The sequence below is a fragment of the Uranotaenia lowii genome, chromosome 3 (genome assembly GCF_029784155.1).
Source record: "Uranotaenia lowii strain MFRU-FL chromosome 3, ASM2978415v1, whole genome shotgun sequence".
NCBI classification, from domain to species: domain Eukaryota; kingdom Metazoa; phylum Arthropoda; class Insecta; order Diptera; family Culicidae; genus Uranotaenia; species Uranotaenia lowii.
This window is the reverse complement of record NC_073693.1, coordinates 240,501,304-240,529,085: the sequence shown is the minus strand read 5'-3', so window position 1 is coordinate 240,529,085 and position 27,782 is coordinate 240,501,304. Positions and strand designations below refer to the sequence as shown.

Here is a 27,782-nt window from a genome sequence, read left to right as displayed (position 1 = left end):
TTTTTGTAAACGCTTGATATCGTGCTATTTGACTAATTGCCGCACTTTTTCTTTTATTACACTCAAGAAGCATAACTATATACTCAATACTAAATACTACACTTTGCTATATTCGGTTTTTTAACGATTTTCCACGGAAAGGCGGTAAATATTGTGACGAAGTCTCTTTCAGAATCTATGAAAGAGGCACAAATACAAATCAGTTTAAATTACACGCAGCGAAAAGATTTTTTATTTCAAAGGAAAGTGCCACGAAAACAAAGGATTTTTTCCTTTGATTTTGGGATAAATAAAAATTTCTTTGTTTCAAATGCATTTTCGTTAGTTTCAAAGAATTTTTCTTTTGAAAAATCTTTGATTCAAAAGATTGATACTTTGATACAAAAAACAGTTTCTTTTGATTCAAAGTTGCTTTCTTTTGCCACAAGGTAATTTAATTTAGATTTAAAAGCATTTATTCATTGAACCATTTTCTATTTATTCAAATTAGAAGCATTATTTTCTGTTGTTTTGAAATTCCTATTAGGAATTTGAAATAATAAAAAGAAAGGATTTTAAATTTAAAATTTATTTTCATTTACAAATCAATGAAACACTGGGTCACACACTGGTTCACTTTAATCGATTCATCCGGTTGAAATTTTAGTGGACCTGATCGCTGGTTTGGAGCGGTGTCACCTCGGTTGAGGTATTTAAGGACTTGGAAAACCATCTATCGGCCGTGGTCCTGTAAAATTTCAAGCACTTATTGAAAATCTTCAACATTCATTCTTTAACCTTCCAAAGCCGTTCGCTAAAAATCCGTTTCGGGGAAATTTGAACTGTAGTTTGATTTCGTTCTCCTGGCTGCAAATGTTAACCGATTTTGATGATATTATATTCATTGTCTAGGTAATTTATTCTTATTACTCAACATTCCAAAATAAAGTTGATAAATATTACCACATTATCAGAAACCGGTCCAGAAAGTAAAAAGTCCGAAAAATCAATTTTATTTTTAAAATACTCATAACTTCTGACAGCTTTTCTGTATTTAACTGTTTTTTTAATGTTTGAAATCGTCAAGAATCCATCTATCCGACAATGTATAGATATATTGGGGTCCAATGAAAGTGTAGACCGCTATGACTAATCTTCCGGTAGAAAAAAATCTTACTGTAAAAGAACGACATCCAATTTTGGCTTTGCTTAGCTGTATTTCATTTCCCAATGAACCGATTTTCAAAACTCAAATTTTAATTTTTTGGCGTTGATTTGATCATTATTTTCATAGAACATACTTGGTCTGTCAAAATTATCAGTTCATCAGTATATTGGAATGATGATAAAGATGTTTGAAATGTGCGCTTCGGGTCATATTGACCCGAACGGCTTTGGAGGGTTAATTAACATAAACTTACCATACTTCATCCTGAATCCTCCTAACTAAGCTAACTCTGATCCACATTTTCACACGACCAGCCAAACCGATTTTTCGTTTTAAATTTTTCTTGCTCAATGCAAAAAACCTTCTAAGTTTGAAGTTTTTATTTTAAGAAATTGTTCCTTTGCATTGAATACATTTTTCTTTGGTTAAAAGAAAATTTACTTTGTTTCCAAATAAATATGCAATTGAACAAATGTCTTTTGAATCAAAGAATTTGTTTAAAATCAAAGTCCAAAATTATTCGATTCAAAAAATTAATTCTTTCTTTCAACAATTATTTATTTGAAACAAAACCATAATTCATTGATTCAAAGAAAACAGGAGATTGAATCGAAAAAATGAATTTTTTGAATCAAAGTCAGTTTTGTTTTGTTTCAAAATCCAAGTTTTCTCTGCGTGTATGTAGGAGTTTACAGCTTTCTAGTTGTCTTCGTCTTGCTTATCATGGCTATGGCAAAAATATAATGGCAACAGCTCAAAACACGTAGCTGCAAACTTAATCACTAATCGTACTTCCACAGCCAGAGCTTATGTCTGAGTCCCAAAGAATAATAAGATTACGTTATTATTCTTCTTGTCTTTGTTTATGCTTTTCATCATTTTAACATAAAACATTAAAATGATTAAAAACATAAAATGGTTGGGCCTACCATGGAGCAGAGAACGCAGAGACATCTGGAACACAGGAACATGAAGAAACGTGGACCACCAGTGCCATACGTTTCAAATGGGTAATATCGTTGGAAGCATGCTAAGAAAAATGCTCCTTGATGAAAAATCCATGCGTAATGTGAAGCAACAAGGACCTTTCTCCTGCGGCTGGAAATGATTTATTTTGTACACAGAAATCACAAAACTTACGAATAAATTCATTTTGAAAAATATTATGTGATCAATGAATGGATTTTGAAATACTATGAATTATTTTTCTTTGTTGTTTTGGATTTCAGTGCACAATCATTTCTGGTCATCGACCAAGGATAAAGCGCCTTTACTCGCTCTTGAAAATAAAAAAGAAACGGAAAACATTAATCGAACATAAAACCTTCCGAGGTTTGTTTATAGCTCGAAAGGTTTTTTTCAAACATTTAATCATTATAAATGAGATAAATCGATAATATTACCTTGAACCTTTCAATCTTTAACGTGAATTTCTTGCTTAAGATATAATAAATAACAATTGAATCTCCAAGAATGTCTCGACTGTTTATAAAAGATAAAAATAACTCTTTATTACCTTATTGCGTGAGTTAAGAATTATTAAGAATAATTATCTTAGTGCAGCCGCTGGGAATTTAAGAGAAATCCGGAAGCGCGTTTAAAGTTTTGAGAAACTTTATCTGCATCTCACTGGGGTACATGTAAACCATGAAAAATACTCAACTGCAATGGCATAGCCAATCATCCCTAGAGCTCTATCAGGAAATGGCTAAAGAAATAAGTCGTAATAAGATAGAACAGGCAACGTTTATAACCTAAAAAACAAACGTAGGGAAATCACAACAGAACCAAATTTCTTGTCGGATGCCAACGAGGACAAAAATGTTTGAAGCTTTCATTTAAGCACGTTAAGAATGATTGCTTAATTTGGTTCTTATTTTGTGCCGAAGATTTAAATTTTTTTAGTCACGCCTTGTATAAAATCCACTGATAAAAGCATTAATCTGCATTTGCCCTGCTATCGAAAAGTTACTTCCAATCACATGGAAAATTTCCATAACTTAATGAATGTTTAATACCAAATATAACATAGGTGTACCACCACTAAAATGCAGTGGAAACAGCTAATTTGAGAAGAAAGGAGAGGCAAAAGAGAGTGTTATTTTAAAATAATTTCGGCCCGAATAGATTTATGCAACTTGTGCAAATGGTTGCTGATGTATGGAGCCCTTAAAGTTTTCAACGCTTGCTGTGATCAAAATGCAATTCAGACCAAAAAGAGAGCAAACATTAACACAACCGCTGCTACAATTAATCACGGCTATCTTCACTTTGACGGGTTCTGATCTGAACCTACATATTTGAAGAAGTTATTGGAAATATTACGAACTAATGAAATTAATAGATATTCTCTGCACGAGTTATATTGAGATAGAAAGAAACGTATAAAAATGACATATAGGAACAAGCTCACCGGGGTTTCCTTGAATAGCAAATAGTCGCTCGCTCCCTGTTCCCGTCCTTCAAACATGTTTCGATTCTCGGAATTCCTAAATTTTCGCTTTTCACATTTTTCACTAAATATGTTTTGGAAAATGCACCAAAGTACTTATTTTCGAATAATACTCTAATTTTAAACCATCAGCATCACCAGTACACTACGTCAAATTTCTTCATATAACCCAAACCACCAAACTTTATTTGGCCAAGTTTCCAGTATACACACAAATTATTTTTCTATTGCCAGCCCATTTTGCTAAATTCTTCTCGTTAGTTTATCGTGGACGGCTTGTTTGAAAATTTAAACCAAATCATACCCGCCGGGGCTTAATGAAAAGATAGGATTTCACTCGCGTTAAATTATAATAAGTTCGTTTGAAACTAAAGATAGAGCCCTTCGCTCCACCACCATATTGATTCACAAATCTTAAAGCTTATTTTCTCAGATTTAGCTAATCACTGATTTGTATTGTCATCACTTTTTCAAACATAAATTAACTTTTCACTATGAATTAGGCATGGTACCCGAAACGAAAATGAAAATCGTAGCACGAACGCGAGGAGACGAAAAAAACACAACCGCTTCTCAGCAAAGCCTGCTGAGACTCCCAAAACACGTAGCTGCAAACTTAAGGAAAAAAATCATAACGTTAGTCGCTATGTTGATAGTTCTACGCAAGAATGTCACACTAGATAAAGTTCTATGAAAAATGCAAATTTTATCAAAAAATTGTCTTAAGATGAGTTCAAACTGTTGAATTTAATGTTATTCACTGGAAAGAACACTAAAATAGAGGGCAGAGGAAGAGCGAGAAGCCTTGAGTGTTTTATTCAGAGAAATTTTCACTACCTAAACACTTTTCGGTAGGCACTACTTACAGGATCCAACCTCAACTATACATTTTCATAAACAAAGAGGAACGTATTTCTCAAATTACGGTTTAGCATGAGTTTTTGGGAAAGAAATAAACTACCCAAGCTTTTAAAATGATAGAGAAATTGTAGCCGTGTGACAGTTTTTCGTAGAACTAGCATCGGCATGCGTTCTGATTCTACGCAAAAGTGTCACACGAAGCATTTTTGGCTCTAGTTTGCTGTTTTTTGTAGGATTTTTTTGGCAGAAAACATTGTAAAATGATTAACTTGAACTGTTCACTACGAAAAAACTGTCGGTGAATTTTTAGTTTGAGAGAAAAAATGGAAATATAGCTGATATTTCAATCGCGTTTTTCTCGTTTGCACGTTTTTCCACATGGGACAATCTAGCTTAGAACGGCTGTATAACTAAATTAAGTAGTTCAATGACATTTTCGTATTATTGAATGATTATACAATATCAAAAACCATGAAAAATACCATGCACCGCTCTACGCTTTTGATTGAATATTAAGGTCCTGGACAGGCTTCTTCGAATCTCTTGATTTTGGCTCTGTTTTTATCATCTCCTTGTCAAACGCCTGGGAGAAATATGCTTTCTCACACTTAAAACGATCAAGCAGCCCATATTTTATTGGAGAGCATTTCAATCACGCAGTCACCCGATCTCATTCTCGCTAGGAGAAATTTTCATTAGCTTCTCAGTAACTGGCTGAGAAATCAACGATCGCAATTCATTTCACTGATCACACGTAGCACTGGTTATGTGTTTTCAAAGTCACACACCAACAGTGCTCTGCCAGTAGAAGAGTTCGTTAGAGAAAAAATTTCCCCCCGCTCTATCAGCAGTAGAGGATAAATTGCTCATTTTTAATGACTCACAATTATGCGGAGCGAAAAAGTTCACTGTCTCCTTTTGATCAAGATGAGTAAAATGAAGCCTGGTCCTGGAAATGGTTTCTGAATGATTTATGAAAAAAGCGTGATAGAATCGAAACAATAACCGTGATAAAATCGAGCGTATATTTGACGAGTATTGAAAAAAATGAACAGGGATCAAATCTAAAAACTACTGTATCGAAGTTGAATGAATTAGCTATCGTTCATCTTAACTTCATTTTTATGCACGATTAATAGTAGGTATATTGTTGATATACCACCCTACCCCACTGCTGATTGTTGATATTTGCGAATTTATGATCGAAATAAATATTTTTAGAAAAAAATACAGCCGAGAGCGCTGCCGGTTATCTGCTCGACGTTCTGGGATGCCAAGACCCGGTAAAAAGTGCTCACGAGCACACTTTTGTCTGGAAAGTGGTCTACATTTTTCTCGATAAGAAAATTTTACACTTAATTTTTACAGGAAAGTTTTTAAATCGTTTCCATTTTTTGTAAAAAAATTAAAAAAAATTAAAATGGGAACCAAAAAAATTGACTTGAGTGAATATTTTTTGAATTTTTTACTGTCCAAATTTAGTCCATAAACCGGATTTACTGCCACAACGTCCTCATTTATAGTTCATCTGTGCAACATGTGCATTGCACAAATATCTGTACAATTATCTTCCCCTCATGATTGTGTAGCAAATATAAGTAACGTGTTTACTAAAGCGTAAAAAATTTTAGAAAAAAAAAATCATCCCGAATCCACTCGTCGTTCTCGGCTGTTTGCTATGTGTCTATATGGTACAAATAGGTGCAATAAAATCTTATCCCGTTAGTGCATCGAATTTATTTAAGTCGTGGAAGAATGCACAACACGTGCACCCGAAAAGAAGGGGCTTTTCTAAATTGACTTCAAACTAAATGATGACGGATTTTGGATCGATCAAAAAGTCAGAAGAAGGATGCTGCTGACTTCAAATGATCAGCAATTACACAGTATTTATTTAATTCATCACCTACTCTCACAGCCGGTTTATGTAAGACATATTTTGGGGGCTCGTCCCGGTTTGCGGACTCTCATTGACGTCACATTTTTTTATGGACCAACTGGTATACGGTGTTTGATCTAGGTAGAAAATCCGACATTCTACATATTAAGGAACCGGCTTCGATAGAACGGCAATGTGCCTGGTTGCTGTATTTGTGCCGTCGACTAGTTTGTAATCGATTTTTGTCGCCCGATGTGTGGGTGGTTTCGAATACATTGCATTTGTGTTTTTCCCAACGACCGACGGGGGAGCTACTTTATTGTGTTCAATGAGGGTAGGTACTAGTTTCGCGGTTTGTGGGTGGAAAATGGCACTCCGAGAAGGGTAGTCCATTGTGTGGGTGAGTTGAAATAGAGAGTGAGAAAAAAGCCGAACATGTGACTCGCTGGGCTGAGTGCCTGTTAACGGTGAGTTACTGTGAGCTTTGAGTGAGAGGGAAAGTTTTCCCTTATCAATGGGGAAGGAACTTGATCGAGAATTTTCCCTAGACATGCTGCCGCTATCTTGCCAATCGGGAACGAAATTTTAGAATTTTTTATAAATACAAAAAGAAAAAGCTATATTCGGGAATCACTGATGATCATTGTGAATTCAACATTTTTGAAGTCTCACATGACGGTGTAATCTTGAGTGATATTACTTATTGCTAATTCGAATAAGTTTAGCTAATTTCAACGACAGTGGTAATTCCAAAGAACAAAGTAGAGTTCAGCAATAGCAATCACTCTTTTTATAGAATTTTGTATATTTTTTTTTGTTTCAATTATAGTCGTTTTATACCTTTGTGGCTTTCTATATTCGATGTTTGCTCTTACTCTTGAGCTCCAACTCGCGAACATCGGCTCAGCAAGCAACTGACTTGGCTGGGCTGTATCACAAGCCCATTTTTATATTAAAGTTGTTATTAAGTATTGAAATCCAAATTTTGGTAATTTGATTAAGAAGTCAAATAAGGCGTTTGGAGCCAAATAGTTATAAGTGCAAAAATCATCATTTAAGTTAATAACACCTAACTTTTCTCGGTATCTTAATGTTCATCTCATGTATGTTCAAATTTTTTTTATTTAATTTGCATACTATTTTTTTCCAAGGAAAACAACAACTTTCGAAAAAAATATTATGCATGCAGAAAAAAACCAAAATATGAGCGCTAATAATCATAGCAGCTTTGCCTACTAGCGACACGTCGTATACGTCGCGACGTTGAAAATAATAACGACGCAGCGCGAGTTTCCTAGGAGACTTGAAGCAAGCGATTGATAGCCCAAGGAAAATGTACAGTAAATAACATTAAAAATGTTCGAGTACTACATCGAAATCGCCTACTGGACTGAAAAAGGAAAAAAAAACCTGCGAATGACAGGAATCCCGCTAGTAAAAAAGCGTCGCTAGTCCTACTGTCGCTATTCGGTTTGGTGCTATACACATAATATATAGAAACGGACAAAACGAAAACTTTCAAGCACTTCGATGGCTTTATACCCCTATAGCTCTGAGAGCCTCAAATGCAAAAAATCAGATTAAGAAATTATAGAGAACAGTACATGAAAAACAAAATAGCTCAAATTAAAAATGACAAATCACGGTTTAAGACACAGAGTGGAAATATGAATTTAAAAATACTTAGTAACTGGGTTTTATGTAAATCCAGATTTAAATTTAAAATATAAATTTCTTAGCAGGTGTTCAAGATTGAAAAAAAAAACCGATAAACATTTTAGTGTTCAATTTTTGGCTAGCTTTCAGACTTAATCTATAATTTCATATATTTGGGGAGGAGTATTCCATGATTGGTTGACAACGGATGCGTTGATTTTTTATGCTGAAGTGGTAAAATTGATTTGAAATGTTGGAACTATTAAAATATCGAATATCAGTAAGTGTCCCTATTCGTTAAGTGTTATCGAGTGATAGAGATTGATTGTTGTGGCCGTTGTGTGCTGTACCGAGCGGAAACCGGCCAAGAGCTGACGGGAAACTGGTTTACCAACTACCATGTCGAAAGCTTATTTGGTGAGTCCGTTCCTTGACACTTATCTTACGTAAAAGAAATGATATCTGGAAGATTTCTCGTGGAAATCTTCCGATTTTGATAGGTACATTATCTTCGATTTACGAGAGCCGATAACTGAAAAGTGATTACTCGTTTCAGATTTTTGTTGGATCAGCTATTTTTTTCTGAAACAGAATCGTTAGAGTTTAGATTTTTATGGTCTTCAGAAAACGACCTTAAAGCCAAAAAAGTTCCTAGAATTGGGTGTTTAACATAAAAGATAACTCATTTTGTTGAAGTCTTATTGAAAAACTCTTGATTGATATTAGTTCAGATAGATTGAGAGCTCATATGAAATAATAAAAATATTTGGTTTTTGGACCACAGCTGGTTGTTTTAAAGTTTTTTAGAATAGAAAGTGCTTAGCGAACACAACCATTCCGAGTTTGGCACTCGTCGGGAGCGGACGTGTATTTGCCTTGTTTCGTGTCGTGAGTTTTTTTTTGTTTCACAAGTTAGGACCGATGCGAGGATTTGTGTTTTCTGAAAAAGCAAAGTAAAGTGAATTCCGTGTAATTGAGAATTTCAACGATTTTGGCTGAAAAAAGTGATTTTTGTGCTTATGGTTTAGTTGCATTTGATGGGAGACAACAGTGTGCGTTCGTTCTTTCGGTCATATACGGGAAAAGTTAAAAAAAAAAGGTTGCGATCATTAGTGGGTTCGAAAAGATGGATAAATCGGTTGAAATTGTTGAGAAAGAAATGTTTGAAAAACGAAGAAAATTGTTACCTAGAAGTGTTTCGCAAATTGGTCCGAAAAGAGGGCTGCAATTATTTTAATGTTCTAGAATCGGTGACCGTGATGACGTGTTCAAACATGTTTCCCATCCAAGCCGCCGCGTCATTTGTTTTTCGATCAAAGCAAGCGGTGCGTGGGAGCGGCTGTATATCGCGGTTAAAGCTCACCCCAAATTCCGGCGAGAAGTTTCCATACTGTTTATTATTTATATTTTAGTTATTTTTTATCATTCTGTTCGGTGGAAACCAGGATTGCATGGGCTTGAATTTTTTTTATCGTTTTTGTGATTTACAGTTCTGATTGAATAATTGCTGTTGAAAATATTTCATAATTGCTAAAAAAAACAGAAATTCTTAACAACAACAGTAAAACGTAACTTTTCACGGGTTCCTGTAAGAAGCAAAGATGAATGTTTAATTTTGTTTTGACCTTTTAACGTTATTTATTAATTTCTCTAATATTCATGGCATCAGAGTACGATTGTTTCTTCATGCTAGGTGATAGCACAGACTGTGATGATAGTTCGTTGGAAATTATGAGTTCAGATTATTCTATAAATCTTCAAGCGTAATCGTTTGAGTTGGATGAGGTAGTGCTCGAAATATCATGTAACGCAGTATTAAATATTTCATTTAAACCGTTTGGCGCCAGCAGATCGTGGCCTAGTGGATAGCATACTTGTCTTCTAAGCCAACGTTCATGAGATCGAATCCCGGTCGTGACATAACCTGGCACACATAGTATGATGAAGGTTGGCGGTTATAGCATTAGTGAAATGCTAGCCGTGTATACCTTGGAATTGTACGCCTCAATAATGCAGCACATGCATGTGGATGGATCTTTTCAAGGGAACTTAGATTGCACTTGGAGATCCTACCTTGATATGTGTGTGCTCGTAGTGCTACCGGTAAACAACTGCAGCTTCAACCAATAGTGCAGGGGTGTCAAGTAGCATAGCAAAGTAAAAATAGTAACGCGGGGTAATACCACAATAGATCAACTTAATGGTCGCAGTGGACTCTCTCCCCAACAGGAAAAAAAAAAAAAACCGTTTGGCTTGGTTTGTAATAGTATATAAAGTTCATTATTATTTTCATGAAATGTATTAAAGGTCGGATGGAGCTATAGGTAAGATTAAAGGTTTTCTTTGGTTAAAGGTAAGTTTATGACGAAAAGGTAAGATAATTTTATTGCATAACTATTCCTTTTATTTCTTAAAATAAATAATCATTTAAAAACGACCAATCATTTCCCAGCTGGGCAGGTATGTACACGGATGCGGGATACCTGTCATAGATTCATAACCTTGAAAACGTTATGATTTTTTTACGGCTGAAAAGTGATTGCCTCGTTTTACAAAATAAACCTATCACTTACATATAAAACATTCCTTACATAACAGTTCACACGAAGCCATGGTGTCGGGTATGTGTTACATTGCATTGAAGATATGCCGAACTATTAAGCTAAAGAATGCAAATAACGCATGCGTTGGCGAAACTGCGGTGAATCCGTGCACCCATGGTGGATTATCTACATACATACATACATACAGAAAGTGCTTAGCGAACACAACCGACCTTCTTAAAAGAAGTTGCATTAAACGCGCTTAGAAGTTCCGTTATCGATATTTTTACCATTTAAATGGCGATAGAAGTTCCTGAGTAACTTTTACGTGACGAGAGTCACCTAAAGCTCCCTTAAAACATTTGTTCAGCCAAATGTGAACTTCGGAGTTCCATCTTTATAAGTAAGAATGCGACTTTTGGGTGCTTGGGTGTCTTTACAGAATAAATACACGCGGAGAAAACTTGGATTTTGAACCAAAAAAAACTGATTTTGATTCAAAACATTCAGTTTTTTGAATCAAACTCTTGTTTTTTTTTTAATCAATGAATTCTTGTTCTGATTCAAATGAATAATTTTTGAAAGAAAGAATTAATTTTTTGAACTGAATAATTTTGGACTTTGATTTTAAACAATTTCTTTGATTCAAAAGACATTTTTTCAATTGCATATGTCTTTTGAATCAAAGTAAATTTTCTTTCAACCAAAGAAAAATGTTTTGTGTTCTTTAAGTTAAAACTTCAAACTTAGAAGATAATTTGGATTGAGCAAGTACCGAATTTCAAATAAAGTTTGGCCGGTCGTGTTAAAAATCAAAACTAGTAAATCAGAGATAGCTATTTAGGAGGATTTAGGATGAGGAATGCATACCATGGTAAGTGCATGTTAATCCGTTAGTCAAAAAGTGAATATTCAAGATTTTATAAACTTTTGCATTGTTACAGGACCACGGCTGATTACGCCCCAAATCCAGCGGTCTGATTATCTTCGGTCCGATCTTCAGCGGCAATCACCAGTTGGATGACCACTAAAGCTAGCAACCGGAGTTGCTTCTGGAAGTCATTGAGTAGCCCGAGAAGAATGCCTTCAGGCCAAAATTTAGGACCGGTTGATTCCATTATAGTGAACCAGTGTTTGTGTTAAGTTTGTGAATAAAAATGAATTTAAAATGTAAATTGTTTCATTTTATTATTCAAAATTCCTAATAGGAACTTCGGAACAACAGAAAAATTTTCTTCCAATTGGAATAAAAGGAAAATGGTTCAATAAACCAATCCTTTTCAATCTAAATCTAAATTACATTGGAGCAAACGAAAACAATTTTGCATCAAATGAATCTGTTTTTTATTTCAAAGCATTAAGATTTTGATTCAAAGATTATTCAAAAGAAAAATTCTTTGAAACAAAGGAAAAAGTCCTTGAACCAAAGGAAATTTTATTTATCCCCAAATCAAAGGAAAAAATCCTTTGTTTTTGCGGCACTTTCCTTTGAAACAAAAAATCTTTTTTCTGCGTGTAGTATATTAGCCCAGTTTTATGAATATTAGCTTATAAGTCAGTAAAAAAATGATTTCCAAGAAGAAAGTCATTGATTTTCCATTTTTCCAAACCAAAAACTTTTATTACTTAGAATGAATCTTCAAATCAGCTTGAATTTAGCTGACATAGTGAAATGTCATCATTCGAAACGGGATGATCACGATCTTTGTTCGAAATCGCCATCTTTTTTAGGCCATTTTGTCTTTTGGTTCAATTTTCAGACGCCACAAAAATTTTAAAAAAAATTGTAGGCTACCCCAAAATGGTATAATTTATGAAAATCGGTTCAGTAGTTTTGAAGATACAGCCATGATAGTAATCCGGGTCTCCGGGAGCCATAATAGTAATCCGAGAAGGTTAAAATACAAACGGCATCAGGCTTAGGTTCCGAATCCTTATCCTGATCAGAAACCTGATTCTGATACTGTTACGAAACATCATCTAAGTTCTGATTCCAGCCTTAACCCAAACGACCCTAATCCGAAACAAGGTCCAGACTCTGGATTCAGATTATGGAAACCCATACTTGAATCTGGTCATGATTCTCTCAAATCATTATCCTAATTCTAGTTCCATTATCCTAATGCTAGTTCCAGATCCTCAATTTTGGATCTCGCATCCTAAGCAATCCTTAATATCGATCCCGAATCATGATTCCGGATCTTGATCTTGAATCATTATTGCGGAAATTCAGGGATCCTTGTCTTGGATAATGATTCGATATTTTGTTTTTGGATCATGATCCTGGATTCTGATCCTGATTTTGATCGTTTTACTGATTCTCGACCCTGATCATAGATCCTAGACCTTTGTGAGGAGCTTGATCATAGATCCAGATCTGGGATCCTAATTCTTATTCTTATTAACCGGGAATTTTGATCCCGGTTTCTGTTCCTGATCGGATTTTGATCCTGGACCGTGATTTCGAATCCAAATACAGATCCTAAATCCGATTCGGTTCATGATTCTGTACCAAGTTCTGGTTCCTTGATTCTCATCCTATTCCTCAATCTGATCTTGGGTCCTGTTCAATCTATAATCCTGATCCCGCTTTTTGATCTCGCTGCTCGGTCCCGAAACCCGACCCTGAATCCCGAATTCGGATTCTGATTGAGGATCCTGATTCCATTCTAATTTATCTTTGATGATAGCAGTGGAAACTGCTGCATCATTTCTAGATTTCGATCCTTTTGTTTCAGTCTCACGAAAAAAATCAAGGCAATAATTTTTATGATTAGCCTATGGAGTGTTTTCGTAAAAAATGCAACACTTTGTTTTGTGAATAACATTTGAATGCATGAATTTAAATTGATGAAATTGATGATTTTGATGTTCTGTCAAGTGGTTTATGAGATAGCGTGAAATGAAGAATGTGTTCGACTTAAATTTTGGACAACACGTGCGCCATCTACAATAATACCACCCATTTTCCAAATCAAGGCTATTTTTGATACCGTTTTCTGTTTCCTGAAGCTTGTTCTTCAAAATAACTCAAAAGTTGGAATTTGGTCGAAGTAATAACAAATTTAGCCGATTGTCCTCCTTCGGCACAAAAACAACATAAATATTTGATTTTTATCACTCCACCACCGTTTTTGCATTATGGCACGATTCCAGATCCAACTCAAACAGAGTATAAACTTCGCGGGACCTATTGAAGTGCTTTTCAGAGAAAACGGTTGCATTTGAAGGACAGTTTTCTTTCTATTTTTAGCCATTCATTGTGTCAATCGTTATGAAAGACTGAGTAATTTGTAGTTTTCACAGATCGTAAGCCTCCTCGTACTAGACATTAACTTTGCCAATTTTTTCACCTTGTTTATCTTCGGAAAATACAGGCGAGACTTGTCAACGAAAAGTTTCTGGTTGGAATCCTGTCAGGTTACCGCTAAAGAGTTCGTTTGCTGTCCATTATTAAATTTTTCGAAATATTTCCTCACAAGCAAATATTTTGCGTACGATTTTACCGGTGGGCAGCTTTCGACTTGACTTTTTTATCACTTCCTCTATTCATATTTTCGAATTACACGTAAAGAACCTCTCACATTCCCCTCACTTCATGTAATCAATCATCTTCACTTGTATTCAAATTTTAGCTCACTATTGGATCCTCTAGGACTTCTTAAACAATTTACCGTGTGTATTTTGGTCGAATAGTTGATTTTCAGTTGTTTTTGGGTCTCCCACTGGAATTTTTTCGAATTTCTCTCGATTCTGCCCAACAAATTTTGTCAATGAACTTCAGTATTGGACGCTATCTAAAAAAACACTTGACAGATTGTCACCAAATTTTGTGCACGTACACATCACATTACATAGGAAGCTTCACTGAAAATTTCATCAATTTCCCTCCATGCATTCCAAAGCGCTTAAAAAAAACAAAGTATTGCCTTTTTTCGAATACACTCCTTAGAACTAAAACTTTATTCATTACACATCATGTAAAATCGGTAGACCAAGCAATGATTTTTGTGATTTTGAAGGATTTTAGTTTTTACTCCCAACCCTATAGTGTTACCGCCAGATGTAATTTAATGTCAAAAAATTAACCAAGAGTGTGTCACACTTCAGTTTAAAAAAAAAACATTATTTCTTTCAAAACACTAGGTTTTAACCTCTTGTACAAACTTGTCAGATCGCCCGGCCTTGTAGTAAAGGGATGAATCATCCTAAAGGATGAAAATCCTGGAAAAAAGCCCGGACTTGCTAGGATATTCGATAAAATTAGGTCCGACTCAGTTGCCCGATTTTCGTTGAAAACAGCCCAGATTTTGCCAGGATTTATTTTCTTTATTTACAAAATCTAAAAAAACTCGAATTTCGTTATTGTGATTTCTGATTTTTGCGTCCAAAAACGAATTCTTCAAAACAAATTTAACGAAAAAATTATGAATGGTTGTTTCAAAGCCTAAAATCTGCTATGTGTATTGATGATGAAAAAAGTTTCAAAATTTTATCGAATAGTTCCTGAGTTTTGACCAAATTTGCCGAATTTGTTTGAAAATTTTGAAATCTAATCCCCGGATTTTTTCAGGTTTTTTACAAAAATTTCCCGTAATTTGAAATACTCCTGAGTTTTGACTAATTCTTCCAAATTTCGGTTTGAAATATTTTAAATCAAATGCCCGGATTTTTCCCAGTTTTTAACTAAAATAGCTCGGAGTTGTCCGGTCCGAATACGTGCGGTAAAAATTCAAAACTCTGGTAACCTTACTCTAAATGGAATCGCTGAAATTTGTTTTTTCCCCCTTTTTTCCTGAATCCAATCGAAACTGCCCTCAAATTCATCAATTAGACGGAACACTTTCGTGTTAAGAATGGTCCATGTTCTTGGGAAATTGAAAAGAAAGAAATTGAGTGACTTTGTTTCGATGTGCTTCTCTTGGCTCATACAAAGAAAAATGAGAATTTTGTTCATGAAAAATGATACTTCAGAAGCTCAAATCTGGATTAGTTCTAAAAGTTTTTTAATAAAATTCGGAAAAAAATCAAAATTGTTGTAATAAATAAAATTAAAAGGTTAATATAAAATCATGATTTTCAATCAGTCGATTCGAGCAGCACAATACGAAGCTGTTGTCGAAGTTAGCCCTTCGTTTCATGATTTTTTATTTTTCCTTAAAAATCATTTTAAACAGTTGAAAATGATGCGTACATCAAGAAAAAAAATTAAAATAAAATACGATTTTTCCACTTTTCTATACATTAATTGTTGCAAATTTGTAACTTTATGAAACGAAGGGTTAGAGCTTTACGTGACCCTTGCAGATCAAAACATGAAAAATTTATACAAACCTAATACTTCTGCTTATTGGGACTTTACTAATGTTGATCTTTCGTTTTGCAGGTGCAACCTTTGGAACCGGTATCACCGCCATCAAACTAACGGCTTTGGGTAGACCTCAACTGTTGGTAAGCTTATTTACAATAAGAGTCTAGCACACGTACAATTCTACAATTAGGTAATTATTTAAATTTTATCCGTTTCTATTCCATCTTTCTAGCTTCAACTGTCCGAAGTCATCATGAAGGCCCGTAGCTACATGCGCGAGCTAGCCGGAACGCACGGCAACGTACTAACACATCACAAGACTATTCAGGATCTCGAACGCTACCTGGAGAACGTGACCGACAAGAAGGAGGTCAAAAAGTTCCTCGAGAAGGTCACCTCGGACAAGGATGGGTGAGATCAGTTTTATATCTATAAGAAATTTGACAAGTTAAAATAAATTCTTTATATTTGTTTTCTAGCATTCTTCATTTGTTCCCCTGGTCCGGTATCATCAACGAAGACTGCGAGCTCAGTGATACCTTCCGAGTGCCTGATCCCGTTTCCGGCCAGATGCGACGATTGATCTCCCAGATTCCCCACAAGGAGGAGGAAATGTTCCGCAACATGATCCGGCGCTTGAACACCATCGTTAAGGTAAGATTTTCTAAAGTTCTAGAAGATTATCAAAAATGGTATCTTTCAAGCTGATCTCCTCCCCGACAACAGGCTGCCCAAGACTTGGACGTGCGTATAATGATTGACGCTGAGCAGACCTACTTCCAGCCGGCCATCTCTCGCATCACCCTGGAAATGATGCGGAAGTACAACACCGAGAAAGCAATCGTTTTCAACACCTACCAGTGCTATTTGAAGGATACTTACAAAGAGGTACCAATGATCTAGTAGATCTCAGAATGATCACAGGAATTAACACATATTTAACCCTCGAAGGTTTGCACCGATCTGGAACAGGCAAAGCGACAGAACTTCTACTTCGGCGCCAAGTTGGTGCGGGGAGCTTACATCGAGCAGGAACGTGCCCGTGCCGCCGCCCTAGGCTACGAAGATCCAACGAACCCATCCTTTGAAGCCACTACCGAAATGTATCACAAGACGTTGACGGAGTGCTTGAGAAGAATCAGGGTAAGTACACATTAGGATTCATCTACCAAGATTTGTAACACAATCTCTCCTTTTGCCAGCTTCTGAAAGACGCCAACATCGATCCGAAGATGATTGCCATCATGGTGGCATCCCACAACGAAGACACTGTCCGATTCGCCATCAAGAAGATGGAGGAAATCGGCATCCATCCGGAGGACAAGGTTATCTGTTTCGGCCAGCTGCTGGGCATGTGCGACTACATCACTTTCCCGTTAGGTGCGTAGAATTATTTAGTATTAAGTTCATAACGTCATTTTAATTTTGGACTCAAACTTATAAAAAAATATTAAAAACAAGACTGATCAACTTTTTCAAAAAGATGTAAAATTTTCAAGCTCAATTGGATAACATAAACATTCAAGATTGCCCGGATATTCAATAAACTATTCGAGACAAGTTTGGTCCATCCCAGACAGGACTTTTTTGTTCCGGCATCTCTTAGGATGATTCATCCCTTTTCCGGGCAGGACTTTGGTGCATCTGGATTTTATGGAAAACTGCCCGAATTTATTCTTGTTATTTCAAAGTTCAGCAAAAAACTTGAATAAATTTAGTTTTGGTTTTTGGGTCCATTTTTGGGTATAAACACAAAAAAATACGTAGATTCCGTGAAGGAACATTGAGGGTAGACGGATCAGAAGAACGTTGCAGTCGATGTTGTTCGCTGAAAGATGAATGGATTTTTATTCTCTGAGATGATTCATCCCTTTGAAGAGTTCTTCATTGCTAATCGATCCACGAACGATATTCGGTGCGAGGCTGCGAGGTAGTAAAATAGGATTACTCCCCGACAGACATCGTAAAGCACATAGGAGTAATCGCTTTTGCATTTTATCGATGCGGTTGATGTGATGTGATGTAACCACACTTGGATTCCGTACTCCAGTGTGCTCGTTACGTGTGTACAAAACATAAATCTTAGTAGATATCTTTGAAGTTCTGCGTATTCCTTTGTATAAACCCAAGTGTTAAGTAGGGTTTACTGATTAGCGTAGGAAGATCTGAGTCCAAATCTTTTACAATAAGGACACTCTTCTCGCCCATGGTGTATTCGAAGTGCACTAAAACAGATTTTGAATCTTTTTATTATGCTTCATTGAATCAAGTATTCAGATCTTGCTTGGATATTTTAGTTTCAGAAATACAACGCTTAAAAAATTAAAACCTACAATTTTTAGAAATTTTAATAAATCATTCAAGAGTTATTTAACCGGATTAAAAACTTGTAGAAGACTGCAAAATGATTTGCAAAATGAAGCTTAAGCTTTAAGAAATATCAAAGATTACATATGGTTGAATTTTTTTTTTTAATTTCGTCAAAACTCCAGTCTTTTGTGTAATTGGAAGAAATTGACAAACAGAAAACTTCTTCTTCTTCTTCTACCAACATAGCCAAAACATGTAAGCATCCTGGAAAATGAAAAACTTCGTTCTTCATTCTCCTTTTCAACATAGTATCTGTTACATAAAACATGCATTGCAGATACTACTACGGCCAGGCCAGCCATGTGGTAAATACCGCAAAAGATACTGGAACAAAGGGAAGAATAAAGCGTGGAGTTCCCTGCCTAACGCTTCATATGGATTATAAATAAATATATGTTGATGATTTAAGAGCTGGAACGCAACTTATACAATGTAAAAGTTAAAAATAGTTAAAAGGGTGGATGCTACCATATAAGCGATCATTATCATCGATGGAAAATCTTTTCTTCTAGTATCTGTGGGTTAGTTGAATGAATGAATTGAACATTGGCTTCTAAGATTTGGGAGGGCAGCTTGTGTTAATTTAAGTTCGGAAACAGCAACAACCAGAATTTCGGACGCCGCTTCCAACAATCATTTAGTTTTTGTGATACCTATTTATCTTATGTTCAAAAGTATTTTCCACGATTGTACCTCGATTCAAAACTTTGAATTGAGAAAGAATGTCGTGGATGATTTGTTGCCTGTAGATTCAGTGGACTTTTGAAATTCTTTTCCTTCTCAAGACAAAAACTTCCTTGAACTTCCGAAATATTTTTCTGAGACATAGAGATAAATGGAACAAACTCACCAAATGTTCACGATAACGTCTCAATCTTTTGAGGGTGACTTCCGGTTATTTTATATGCTGTAATTTCATCACCATCCGCCCTTGTCCTGGTAAGCTGGTTCTTGTCACAATAGTTTTACACATCGGCTCTTCAAAATCCTCTGGTTAAAAAAAGCCGTATGAATTCGTCTTATTCTGTTTGAATTGTAGGTTCAATAAATAACTTTTTCCCAAACATTTTCAAATTTTCGAGGTATCTGGCAGCAGCTTGGCAAGAACACGTCACTTCACAACAACTGGTTGCTTCGATCCCTAAAATTGACGAACAAAAAACTTCTATAAATTCTTTAACTTTTTTTCTCAGAAGTCAAAATTTCTCATGGTCTTCGGAAAGTTTACCCTTGAATTTAATTCTTTATATTTCACCTTTGGCTTGTGTAAAAGTTTAACTCTACAGTAAGAAGAAAAAAGTAAAACATCATGACATCGAATCAATGACAAAATGCTACCGATATTTATTCAAGCTCGTTAGGGATAAAAAAATGCGATGAAAATCCAAAATATGTGTGTTTCCGAAATGGAAGATTACTGACGAACGAGGAAAACAGAAGAATCCAAAGGCTAAATGACATCACAAATTGATCATAGTTTTTAACTGTCGTTCCAACCAATCACAAAAAAAAACTTTTTCTTTCGATTACCCTAAACTCGGTAAAGCCAAAAATTATCCATTACAAGATTCGGAACTCTTGCGGGAATCGACGGACAAAATCTAAAAGCGCCACCATCAACTACTGCGGCAGAAATGCAACTATTTAGTAAAACACGCTAAGGAAAAAAAAACCAATTTATACTACACGGTCGGAAATAACTAGCAGTTTGAGGGTTCATTTGCACAACAAACACAATGAGGTCTTTCTCTACATGGTCTTGGCTCTCCAGAATTAGCACGGTTTTTCGGTATCAGAGTGATCGTCATTCGCTATTCAAAGCTCTTTTTTTTTCCTTGGGGGCCGTTCAGATACCACGCGGATAGAAAAATGAGATTTTAGAGCCCCTCCTCCCCCTGCGTTTTCAAGCGTGGACGTTTGGCAAACCCCTATCCCATCAGGACATCCGGTGACGTGGACAAGTTTGAATTTTTTATTCTAAATCTAATTTGACAGTTAGAAAACACTACTTTCTGTTTTATTATTAAAGAAATGGCTGATTTTGAAAAAAAAAAAATAAAGCGAAATAGCATTTCCTGATATGAAATCATTTTAAAAATTTTAAATTTCTAAACTATTATATTTATCACTTGCTTTCAAGTGGCTACTAGGGTAACGGACTTATATTGGACCAGGGGACCTATTATGGACCACCTTGATTAGCTCTCTTATGGATCAAGTAATAATGAAAAAAATAGTGCATTACATTGAGTGTCCGGGCTTCTACAATATTTGCTAAAAATTTCATGATTATTTGTTTTATAAGAGAGCAAAATAAGTCTGTTACCCTAGTTGTTTAAACTTAAACTGGAAAACTTTACAATTTTAAGATTTTGAATTAAACATCTTAATAAAACTAAATAAAATTTATCTTCATCTGAATGAATTAGACTAAATTAAATTAAGACCTTAGTAAAATAATCTGTATTATAACATAAATCAGGATCCCAGTCAAAATAAATACTTGGCCAAGTCATCAAAACCCTTAATCGCAATATTTTCAGCACTGTTCTGTGGAATTTGGAATCAATAATCAGGCTCAACGAGATATGCAATACAAATAAGTTATCTGTTTTAAATGAAGATTATTATTTTCAATTGAGGAATCTGAATGCACAAAAACGAGTCAGGTTCTCAATTAAATTGAGTCAATGGAATAGTTTTTCTCCAAAAATTGGTGAAAGTATGTCAGAGTGCATTTTGCAAATGTATTCCAAATTTGAACAAAAGCAAATTAGAGTGCATTTTAAACCCCCCGGAACGAGGGGCACAAGTGAAAAATTCAATTATTGAGAAATGTTGACCTTTTCTGTCAGTAGATGGTGTTAAGGTTTGTTAAAAGATCGTCCGTTGGCATTTATATGCAAAATTCCAAGAGCTCGGTATCTTTGAATATATTATTTTTGGTAAAGCTCATGTGTATCGTTGTCTAACTACAACGTCTACATCTGCTTTTTTTTGTATCGAGAAAAATTAGACGTGGTGGGACTGCATTCTTGAATTCCGTTCATCGTCGGTGGCACGGCAGTTACCCCTTTTTCCACCGGATTTCGATCTCCTACCCAAGTTAACCGGCCAAACGTTGAAATCTCCTCCTATTACTACAGGGGCCCTTCCTGTCAGTTCGTGAGTGTTGAACTCCCCGATAGTTCATCTTGGTGGAGCGTAGCAGCTGCAGAAAAAGATGCCGTTATAACGTATTGCCTGGTGCGTATAATCGTCACACTCTCCAATTTATGTCAGTTTTTAATGATGGGCTCGAAAAGGTGATATTTATAACTGACGTTCTGTCTGGTATTCCATGCTTTCGATAGGTGCTGATAGATCCAGTATTGCACAGCTCAACCTCCAGTCTCGTGAAGGACTCTAGCAGACTTTGGCCCCTAAGGTTGTTGCACCTACTACCCAAGTTAACCGGCCAAACGTTGAAATCTCCTCCTATTACTACAGGGGCCCTTCCTGTCAGTTCGTGAGTGTTGAACTCCCCGATAGTTCATCTTGGTGGAGCGTAGCAGCTGCAGAAAAAGATGCCGTTCGTTTTAGCAATCACGAGTCCGTCCCGAGAATCTAACACTATCTCCTGGATAGGAAAACGTCCCGTGGCGTAGACAGCGCTAAGCCAGACTTATCCGCTGTCCAATTACCGTTTCCAGCCGGAATTCTGTATGGTCGCACTTCCTTTTGCCTACCGTTTGCTCCAGCAGAAGCTGTGCAACCTTGCTATGGTTGAGGTTTAGCTGAATTACATCCAATTTTACTGGCTTTGCCTTTTTGTATGCCTGGCAGTCCAAGCCACCAGTTTCGTGAGCGTTGTCGTCCGCCTGCTTGCACAGTATGCATTTCGGTTAATTTTTGCAAACTCTAGCGAAGTGTCCTTCTTCACCACATCTTCGGCAACATCGTGAACGGTCGGGGCCGTTGCAGCTTCGGGATTGGTGACCAAAGTCCCAGCAATTAAAGCAGCGTTGCATTTGTTTCGTAATCCTGGGCGCGGTTCTAAAGTGCCCCACTGACCACCCAACTCTTACGCTTCCTACCGCTACCGTCAGTAGCGTGTCAGCCGCGTACGCCTTTCTCAGTTTTATAGCTTCTGATCCGTTGCTCATACCAGGTAAGGTATGCTGGAGAGTGCTTTCTCGAGCTCCTCTGCAGTGGTAAACTAATCCAAGTCCTTGCATTCAATAGATGCGACCTGCGATAGTGTTTAGACAGTCGCTTCACCTCCTAGGGTACTTTCAACATGCTCCTTGAAGTCGGCGTTCTTTACCACCGTGTTTTTTTTAGCTCGAAGAGCAGTTCGCATTTTCGGGTGCGTATTGCTTTGCATATCAAGTCTATCTCTGTGACTAAGACCTGCTCTTTCGCCGATTAGGCCTTTTTAGGCAGCCAGAGTCCTTGTTCAGGTTTGTCAATGTTACTATATTTTTCAGCCTTACTTTTCTTCGAATTCTTTCTTCTGAACATTCGTAGAACATACATTTTCTAAGGACGGCCATTTTAGCGTTTAGCGGGCACCCTAGTGTAACCGCCACAATAATAATCCAATACCTCCTTACTCTTCTATTGTCGGATTGGCAATACTGTCTATCTAAGTTACTACTAGTGATCTGTGATCATATGACTCGTGTAGGCATAAGGTATAGGTCTAGGACCTGTCAGACCAATGTTTCTTGTCATTCCTTTCAGAGTTTCGCCGTTTCGAAGGCCATCATCTATTCTTGATAGTTTACACCAAGGTCTGATACACCTCCTAAACGTAAACCGTTTTTTTCTTACAGGTCAAGCCGGCTACTCGGCCTACAAGTACATCCCGTACGGTCCGGTCCAGGAGGTGCTGCCGTACCTATCACGGCGAGCTCAGGAAAACAAGGGCGTGCTGCAGAAGATCAAGAAGGAAAAGCGGCTGCTGCTCACCGAAATCACCAAGAGACTGGCCAAAGGTCAATTGTTCTACACGCCAAAGGGCAAATACACGCCAATCTAAGCAGAAAAAGAAGAAGAAGAAGGAAAAAACCAAATGCCTCCCGGTGCGGTGTTAGAACTATTTAAACAATTTAAGCTATTTAGACTCTATAGTATGTATAGGTTGTATAGTGCTTGAAGCATAAACTAAACTCGAGATAGCGATGTTACGTCCCAAGTGAGATAGACACACCGAAAACACACTAAATACACCCATACACGTACACACTGGGCAGATAGAACGGAACAAAAAAGTTTTAAACACACTGTAGTAGGACCTCAAATTGAAATGTGAAACTGTTAGTCGTACTGAAGAATCCTTATTTAGAGTTTTAGACTTGGGTTACATGATCAGGACAACCAAATGGACTAGGAATTTGTGATTTCTCATAGAATCGTTTTAAATATTTTTGACCGACCAAGCTAAAACTGAACTCGAACAATCGGAATGATATTTGAGCTAGGTTTCAGTCTTGCCTGAGCGATTAATTAGTTAAGAAAAAGTACAGTCTCGAAACTATGCAACCCATCTCGAAAAAAAAATCAACCAACTAATCAAAAAGACGTCCCATGTTTTACGTTTGTTTTTCAAGAATATCATCTGCTTTTACTGCGAATAAATTTGTGATTGTAATTTTAGTTGCTAGTTTTAACGATGTAAGCCCGATGTGAAAAATAAAGTCACAATTTTATCTGTTACGCTCATAAGGCAGCTGCACCAAAGTGGTATTACTTTATTTGAAAAATTACTGCAAAAAAACTCCTTCTACCGTATTCGTTCGTGGAGTTTCTCATCCAAGACTCATTGTTTTCTCACTCAACTTCCGCACTGTTTCATAAGGAAATATGCAAAACCCCCTAATCAGAATTTAGTTTAGTACAGAAACTGCCTCAGGACGACAAATAGTAGCTACCTACTGCGTAAGCCAGTTACTTGAGATTACCATCAACCGAGAAAAATGTGTTTTACCAATAAACCGTTCCAGTTAGAAACAGAGTCTAAATACAAATCTGCATGTTACACCATTTCTTCAACATATCCGCGTTTAATGTATGTGTACTGACTGTCAAAACGTGATTTCAACCACGTGGTCGTTCCGAGTTACTTTCAATCCCGAAGACACACATCTAATTAGAACACACAACATTTTTCTTTCAGCGCCAAACATACAAACAGGCTAAGGAATGTTTTAATCTGTATACACACAAAATTCCATTATTCTAAATCCCTTCGTAACCCAAAAAAAGAAAACCAAAACAACACTATTGAATGACAAACGCTTTCAATATGACACTGATTACAATTCAAATGTTGACAATAAAATGTGAAGATTAAATCGTATCGTAACTAAAGATGGATAAACTCTTGAAACTAAAACTAAAACCTGTATGTATATTGTGTATTGTTGTAAGTCGAATCGTACTGAAGAAGCGGCGTGTGTTGTTGACATATTCTGTTCCCAGTAAATAACCAAAGTTGCTACTTTAAAAACATTGAAAGAAATAAAAACACAATTACCACGAAACAACACACGCACAAAGATGAAAACAAAACAAACGAGAAGAAAACAAAGTTCTTACAATAGTGTGATGTGAAATGCTGTGTAACAATGATTGGTGCATATTTTTAGGAAGGATAACGGGAAAGCGGGCAGAACTTGAAAAAAAAAAATGGATAATTTGGAACAACAAGAAAAACTACAAACAAAAATTACCTATTTCAAATGTACACCATTCTACAAGCGCATATACCTACTATTATGGAGGGAAAGAAAAAAAAACAACTAAACAATTCGTAGTCACAATTGATGAATCGAGCAAAACTGAAAAAAAAACAAACAAAAACACACGTCTCTTGGAAGTTTTGAGATCGATAAAGCGGAGGCTATCCATCCAAAACAGCCAGCCGACATGAAAATAAACTAATTCTAACGAGTAATTAACATCAAATAATAAAGAAAACAAAAAATACCTTGTTCTTATTGTAAGATGTGTAAAGATATTGAATCCAAAATAAAAGAAAAAAGCTGTCGAAAGATAGAGCAAGTTAGATGTGTCATTGATGGGAAGTAGTGATGTATCACATCAAGGTAAACTTTTTTTACTTTCAATTTTCTCATTCATTGTAAAATCAGTTTTTTCTCAGAAGAAGTTTTCTATGAAATAGTCACTTATAAAAAATGGAAAGTAATGTACATGTTTTTTTTTAAATACTCACAACTTTCTTATACCTATAGCATCTAATCTAATTAACCAAACAACTAATATCTACGTGCTAAACCTTCTTTGAAATTTTGGCTATCAGTTTAAACCGAAAAAAAACAAGAATAGCTCAAAAAACTTTCCTTAGACCTCCATACATTTTTTCAGAAAGTGAAACATTTATTCGACGATGCTCGCTACTAAAACGCTAATTTATATATTTATTTATTTATTTTTTTATTTATTTATTTAACAGGGCTTAACAGGGTTTTTTTCAACGAACGCCTAAATTTTGACAACTGAGCCACTTCACTTCTACCAATTGCTCAAGGAGAGTCCCCTGAAAAATTCTTCAGCATAAAAAAATTTCTTTAAAAAAAATCGGTTTTTTTTTTGTGGATCCTTTTGAGAGTTACTGGAGAGTAACACTGGATCCTCTGTGATGTACACAGTAAACGAAAATTACCGAGTTCGGTAATTTTTTTACCGAAATCCTAACATGTGTAAATCGTTAAACTGTTCGGTAATTTTTTCGGTAAAAAATAAATGAACATCGGTAAATGAAGAATCGATTTACCGATGTTCGTTTATTTTTTACCGACAAAATTACCGAACAGTTTAACGATTTACACATGTTAGGATTTCGGTAAAAAATTACCGAACTCGGTAATTTTCGTTTACTGTGTACTGAAGCCTCGACCTTCGACCTTAAAATCGACCATTGTCATCTGTAGTTTTTTTTTTGCTTTTGGGGTTTTAGTGTCAAACTGTCAAACTCACAGGTCTGCACCTAAAAAAACATCCCATGTGATCCATCTTGTAGGAAAAACTCTCAGCCTCAATACAGTATTGTTCCGATTTTGTCAGCTCCCGATTTTGTCTACCCCCGATTTTGTCAGCATTTTATCCCGATTTTGTCAGCCTTTAAATTTAGTTGAAATTTTCTGCTTTTGAACTAAAATTCCCAGTCATTTAACACTGTATGTTTTTTGGGGGTTGTCTTGACCCACGTAGAGGACCACCCATTAACCACTTGGTATTTTAAGGGTTGGAATTTTAAGGGTTGGGGGTGATTGAAGGTTCATAAGAGTTTTCATTGATGACGAATGGAAGGAGGTTGAAACTTGACTACACTTTGATCACATGGTTTATGAATAGCCCTTAGGGATCATCCATAAACCACGTAGACTTCTGGATGGAGGGGGGGGGGGGGTTTGCCAAAGTCTACGCTCTATACAAATTTTAGAAATTTTATATGGACAAAAGTATACAAGAGGGAAGGGGGAGTCTGAAATTACCAAAAATGATTCTACGTGGTTCATGGATAGTCCCTTAGGGAACTATCCACAAACCACGTGGATTTGTCGTTTTCCATGAAACATATTTTTTATTCTTTTTTAATTCAGAAAAATCAGGGACGGTTCAAAATAAAACATTTATTGTTGTTAATCCATAAAAAAGTACCATTACATACTTCAAATTAAAACACTCCATTGCTTGTGGTTTAACATCAGTTTTCCAGAGATTTTACCATAGCTACCTGACGAATACGACGCAGACACATGATGTCATCAATCGAAAGGGATGATTCCTCTGCCCAATCGATGATTTTATCGAACATTCCCACCGCTTCTGCATGGCTGGTTGTCCCTTCATACGATGATTCATCCATTTCAGTGATGTGAGATGCACTCTGGTCTGGTTCCTCAGGATGCTCTGCTTCTTCATTTGTCGCTGATTGGTCGTCCAGAACAAGGATTAGGATTTCTGCATCGGTGTATGCCTTGCTCGCATATCGTTCTTCCACATTATGAGCAATCCTGCTATCATCGCGATAGTTCCTTGTACACATCAGCTGCGCCAGTGGAATGTTGTCTTCGTGCACAAATTTATCGCCTTGGGTGGGATCATGTTTTCAGCTGCGAATCGCCGTACTGCAGAAACGAAATCTTTGAAAAACCAGAAACGGAACAGGTCCCTGGTCATCCATGCACTTTTGGATGCAAGGTACGTAACGGGAAGTTTGACGTTCTTAAAGGCTCTGGGATTCCGAGATATTATACCATACCGCTTTTTGAAGTTATGTATCCAGTGCAGCGAAAATTTAAATGAATCTGGGATGTTGCAACTTTCAGCAAATGTTTGAGCTTTGACTATGAGCATGGTCGAAGAAACTGTTTTGTTCAGGCGTCGTTGGTTAAGAAACCAAAAAAAATAAAACAGTCTTACCAAAACGACACGACGTGTTGGATGCCGCACGAAGTATGGAGTCAGCATTCTTTTGAATTTTTCTGACGGTTGTTGGATGGATGTTGTACTTCTTCGCGATATTTGCTTTCTTCGCAGCCTTGTCCTCAAGA

At 36.3% G+C, this 27,782-nt stretch overlaps 1 protein-coding gene across 2 annotated transcripts in view; it reads left to right on the top strand.

Moving 5' to 3' along the window:
* LOC129758707 (proline dehydrogenase 1, mitochondrial) overlaps positions 1-25,025 on the top strand; it is a 73,634-nt gene extending 48,609 nt beyond the window's left edge. For both annotated transcript variants that reach the window (XM_055756299.1, XM_055756298.1), the window contains exons 5-11: positions 15,925-15,989; positions 16,082-16,260; positions 16,329-16,503; positions 16,576-16,737; positions 16,801-16,992; positions 17,052-17,229; positions 23,037-25,025. In XM_055756299.1, coding sequence (XP_055612274.1) covers positions 15,925-15,989; positions 16,082-16,260; positions 16,329-16,503; positions 16,576-16,737; positions 16,801-16,992; positions 17,052-17,229; positions 23,037-23,242 — 1,157 coding nt within the window. In that variant the 3' untranslated portion in view covers positions 23,243-25,025. The remainder of the gene's footprint in view (positions 1-15,924; positions 15,990-16,081; positions 16,261-16,328; positions 16,504-16,575; positions 16,738-16,800; positions 16,993-17,051; positions 17,230-23,036) is intronic.
* The last annotated feature ends 2,757 nt before the right edge of the window (positions 25,026-27,782 follow it).